Source organism: Coregonus clupeaformis, chromosome 15, assembly GCF_020615455.1.
Source record: "Coregonus clupeaformis isolate EN_2021a chromosome 15, ASM2061545v1, whole genome shotgun sequence".
Classification (NCBI taxonomy): Eukaryota; Metazoa; Chordata; class Actinopteri; order Salmoniformes; family Salmonidae; genus Coregonus; species Coregonus clupeaformis.
In genome coordinates, this window is record NC_059206.1 from 6,486,240 (window position 1) to 6,491,137 (window position 4,898).

The 4,898-nt window shown below is 42.6% G+C and overlaps 1 protein-coding gene across 1 annotated transcript; it reads left to right on the top strand.

Annotated features, from left to right (window-relative positions):
• Positions 1–2,067: 2,067 nt before the first annotated feature.
• LOC121582058 lies at positions 2,068–4,299 on the top strand. Its single transcript, XM_041897575.2, has 4 exons — positions 2,068–2,343; positions 2,962–3,004; positions 3,445–3,498; positions 3,725–4,299. Exons 1-4 carry the CDS (start codon positions 2,242–2,244, stop codon positions 4,141–4,143), a joined length of 618 nt encoding a protein of 205 aa, XP_041753509.1. The 5' UTR covers positions 2,068–2,241; the 3' UTR covers positions 4,144–4,299.
• Positions 4,300–4,898: the final 599 nt, after the last annotated feature.

Sequence of the window (4,898 nt, forward strand, 5' to 3'; positions counted from 1 at the left end):
AGGTCAAAGGAATTGTCCGTAGAGCTCCGAGACAGGATTGTGTCGAGGCACAGATCTGGGGAAGGTTACCAAAAAAATTCTGCAGCATTGAAGGTCCCGATGGTCACTCTGACTGAGCTCTAGAGTTCCTCTGTGGAGATGGGAGAACCTTCCAGAAGGACAACCATCACTGCAGCACTCCACCAATCAGGCCTTTATGGTAGAGTGGCCAAACGGAAGCCACTCCTCAGTAAAAGGCACATGACCGCCCGCTTGGAGTTTGCTAAAAGGCACCTAAAGACTCTCAGACAATGAGAAACAAGATTCTCTGGTCTGATGAAACCAAGATTGAATGCTTTGGCCTGAATGCCAAGCGTCACGTCTGGAGGAAACCTGGCACCATCCCTACGGTGAAGCATGGTGGTGGCAGCATCATGCTGTGGGATGTTTTTCAGCGGCAGGGACAGGGAGACTAGTCCGGATCGAGGCAAAGATGAATGGCACAAATTACAGAGAGATCCTTGAAGAAAACCTGCTCCAGAGCGCTCAGGACCTCAGACTGGAGCGAAGGTTCACCTTCCAACAGGACAACGACCCTAAACACACAGCCAAGACAACGCAGGAGTGGCTTTGAGACAGGTCCTTGAGTGGCCCAGCCAGAGCCTGGACTTGAACCCGATCGAACATCTCTTGAGAGACCTGAAAATAGCTGTGCAGCAACGCTCCTCATCCAACATGACAGAGCTTGAGGGGATCTGCAGAGAAGAATGGGAGAAACTCCCCAAATACAGGTGTGCCAAGCTTGAAGCGTCATGCCCAAGAAGACTCGATGCTGTAATCACTGCCAAAGGTGCTTCAACAAAGTACTGAGTAAAGGGTCTGAATACTTGTGTAAATGTGATATTTCCTGGGATTTTTTGCTGTTTTTTACCTGTTTTTGCTTTGTCATTATGGGGTAATGTGTGTAGATTGATGAGGGAAAATAAATACTTTATCAATTTTAGAATAAGGCTGTAACATAACAAAATGTGGAAAAAGTCAAGGGGTCTGAATACTTTCCGAAGGCACTGTATGTGTAGATGCATTTAACCCCAATGCCTTATTTCCTGGCAAAGCCCACCCATTTACTGTATCATGTGGTTAGGACCACGTAGTAACTTCCTGCATGTTAGAAATTCATGATTTTTTTTTTTTTATCACAGGAAAGGGCTTATTGACGTCACTACTATTTATAGTTACTTAAGGAAAAAGCAAGTAGAAAACCATGATGGGTTACTTAAGAAAAGGCACAGTTGGTGGATTACTTCTTAAAGATTCCCTCCAGAGGGGAAAGTTGATATGGTTGTTGTGATCAATATGAGTCACTTCATTGTTACTGTCTTTCTTCCAGCCATAACATGTACGGTACAAGTGTTAGCTTACACCCACACCTATCAGGTCATATGTAGATTTAGATGCTGATATGTCATGACCTTATTCTCTTGATGGGATGAGGGTTAACCACATTGGCAACTTTGAAAAATATTGTTCACCAGAATATTTTTCTGCGAACTACTCTAAAGGCATGGTCTACACTGAGTATACAAAACATTAAAAACACTCTTTCCATGACATAGACTGACCAGGTGACAGCTATGATCCCTTATTGATCTCACTTGTTAAATCCACTTAAAATCAGTGTAGATGAAGGGGAGGAGACAGGTTAAAGAAGGATTTTTAAGTCTTGAGATAATTGAGACATGAATTGTGTATGTGCGCCTTTCATAGGGTGAATGGGAAAGACAAAATATTTAAGTGCCTTTGAAAAGGGTATGGTAGTAGGTGCCAGGCGATTTGTGTCATGAACCGCAACGCTGCTGGGTTTTGCACGCTGAACAGTTTCCCGTGTGTATCAAGAATGGTCCACCACCAAAGAACATCCAGCCAACTTAACACAACTGTGGGAAGCATTGGAGTCAGCCAGGTGCGGCATATGCCTGGGTGAACACAGGCCCTGCCAGGCCCACCCAATCAGATTGAGCAAGACCAAAAATAATCCGCACCCGCACCCCCCACCCCCGACACCAATCCCCCAACCCCCCACCGTCACATTTGATATGATCACACTTGCACAACGCCCCCCTCATGCGTCAGTTCTCTCTTTTACTGGAATCCCCAACACAGAATAGGAAATAATATAGCAGCTCAAAGTCAGAGACCTGATCACACCTGGTTCATTTCCAGTCACATCAACAGTTCTGCAAGAGCCTGGCTGTCAAGGGGATGGCACATGACATTTGTCTCACAGGCTTTCGACTTGCCGGGCTTGTCCTTGCAGCATTGATTGTCAATGCAGCGTGTTTGATCTGGATTTATTCTGCTAAGGTAAAATGCTGAGTATTGCTGTACAGACCATATACTTCCAACATGGAACAGATATTTATTTGAATTAATTTGCAATTGGAGGACAGTGGGTTATAAATCTATGTAGTTACTTCTGTAGTGCTGGATAGTTTACTGTTTTTGTTCAGTATGAAAAGAAAATAGCTTTGTTACTACATGTCTTAAATCTGACTGGGCTTTGAGATTTAGATGATTTTATATATATATATGTATATGTATATGTATGTATGTATGTATGTATATATGTGTATATATATATATATGTAAGGTAACAAGGGATCTGGTGCACCAGGGCTATACCTAGTTTAAACATCTCAAAGCCCAGAGTCAGACTCAAGACATACAAAGCTGTATTTGATCACAGATCTGTTAAAATGATTAGGGTTCTATACAGCCTATTTGACAAAATACCGCAAAATCAAAAGATTTGTTAGATTCAAACTTTTTACTTAAAATAAATAATTGAAAACATTGAGAATTGTCTGCAATATATTCCATCAACATGTTTTCCTATTTTGGTTATGATAGGATTGTTGTATTATTGGAGGTGTAACAGTACATGAGAGGATGGTAAATTGGTTCTCCTGTTTTTTATTTTAGCCGGTTGAATCACCGTCAGGAGCTGGTGGAGGTTCAATTCATGGTAAGCTTCATTCTGTGGGTGGAAAGTAAAGTTAGACATATATATATATATATACAGCCATTTAAATAGACAAAACCACTGAGATATTTTCTTGCAAAACAATGCTACAACATTCCTCTCTGACATTTATTAACATATTTATTACTGAGCCTGGAGTTACAGGAAACTGCACCCCCACACTAAGGCAGGAAGTGTGTGTGTGTGTGTGTTTGTGCATGCTTGCGTATATTTACATCATACTGTGGGGGTGTGACAATTGATGACTGTGGGATTTTGTGAATGCACCTGTTTGCTGTATTCAAGTTCAGGGAATGACCCATACTTTGGAAGCTTGATGAATCCTTGATGGCATTAGAAGAACAATATCTTTTGAGTGAGCATGTTTGCGTTTTTTGTTGTTGTGAAAAATATTAACCAAAAGCGTTTTCCATGTCCCGCAGACGTGGTGAAATTTTTCAGAAGTCCCTCCTCCAATTCCAGTTTGTTCCTTAAAGGTAGGTGACCCAGATATTACTTTGCATTGTTGATAGGCTTACTGCATCAGTTTATAAGTAACTAAAAAAGGATAGTTCTCTCAAAATATAAATACAGATTTTCTTTACTTACATTTTTCTACTTACCTTGGATGTTGTTGTTTGACCCAGACCGTTTGATTGTTTTAGTGTTTTTTTTTTACTTCCGTATGTTGACCTTGCTGTCTCTATTGTTTGGTTTTCTCAGCCACAGCTCACCCCACCAATCAGATATTTACTGAGCTAGGTGAGCTGGAGTGGGAGGAGGAGATTAAGGAGATGGGCAGCATGTTCCTGACCAAGAACAGGACCCACATCCAGGTGACCGTGGCAGGCTGGTACGTGGTCTTTGTGAAAGCCACCTTCAAGCTGCCAGCAGGGAACGACACCATGGACCTAAGGCTACAGCTGGATTTCACCTACCGGGAGCGCACGGACCAGTTTGCCAGTGCCTTCGACACGCGGCAGTTGCTGGAAGAGGGGCAAGACGCCCCTCTGAGTTTCTTTGTCCTTTTGCGGATGGAGCCGGAGAATAGACTGTCTGTGATGGCAAGCCACAGGAAGCTAGTTGATTATGCAAGGAGACCAGTCTCTACCTTCATCACTATCGTTAGATGCTCTGACTAGCCAAACTGGAGCCTGGGGAGAGGGCCAAGGTCTAATACCTTTTGACTTAGTGTCTGTATGCCACACGCATCCATTAAGGTAGTATGTACAGGTAACTGCCAAAATAAAGGAAATGCCAACATAAAGTGTCTTATTTAGGGCGTTGGGCCACCACAAGCCAGAACAGTTTCAATGCACCTTGGCATAGATTCTACAAGTGTCTGGAACTATTGGAGAGATGCTACACCATTCTTCCACAAGAAATTCCATCATTTGTTGTTTTGTTGATGGTGGTGGAAAATGCTATCTCATGCAACGCTCCAGAATCTCTCATAAATTGGGTTGAGATCTGGTAAATGAGACGGCCATGGCAGATGGTTTACATCATTTTCATGGTCATCAAACCATCCAGTGAACACTCGTGCCTTGTTTATGGGGGCATTGTCATCCTATGGGGGCATAGACATAGTAGACAAAATAATGGCCAAATGAATTACTTACCCAGCATTTTTATACATGACCCTAACCATGATGGGATGTTAATTGCTTAATTAACTCAGGAACCACACCTGTGTGGATGCACCTGCTTTCAATATACTTTGTATCCCTCATTTACTCAAGTGTTTCCATAATTTTTGGCAGTTACCTGTATGTCACCAGAGACCATGGGAAGGTCTCAATTGCATACTCCTCAAGTCCCCTTCTCAAAACCAATTGGATGAGAAAGCCAGAGGTCCCTCCCCTCTGACCTCCAATGGATTTTGAGAAGGAGACGA

What these genes read in the sequence shown, in the direction of transcription:
- LOC121582058 (XM_041897575.2), top strand. Translation starts at nt 2,242, where the DNA reads ATGGCACATGACATTTGTCTCACAGGCTTTCGACTTGCCGGGCTTGTC. An exon ending in TGGTGGAGGTTCAATTCATG is followed by an intron (nt 3,005 to 3,444) that starts GTAAGCTTCATT and finishes CATGTCCCGCAG; the next exon opens with ACGTGGTGAAATTTTTCAGA. An exon ending in TTCCAGTTTGTTCCTTAAAG is followed by an intron (nt 3,499 to 3,724) that starts GTAGGTGACCCA and finishes TGGTTTTCTCAG; the next exon opens with CCACAGCTCACCCCACCAAT.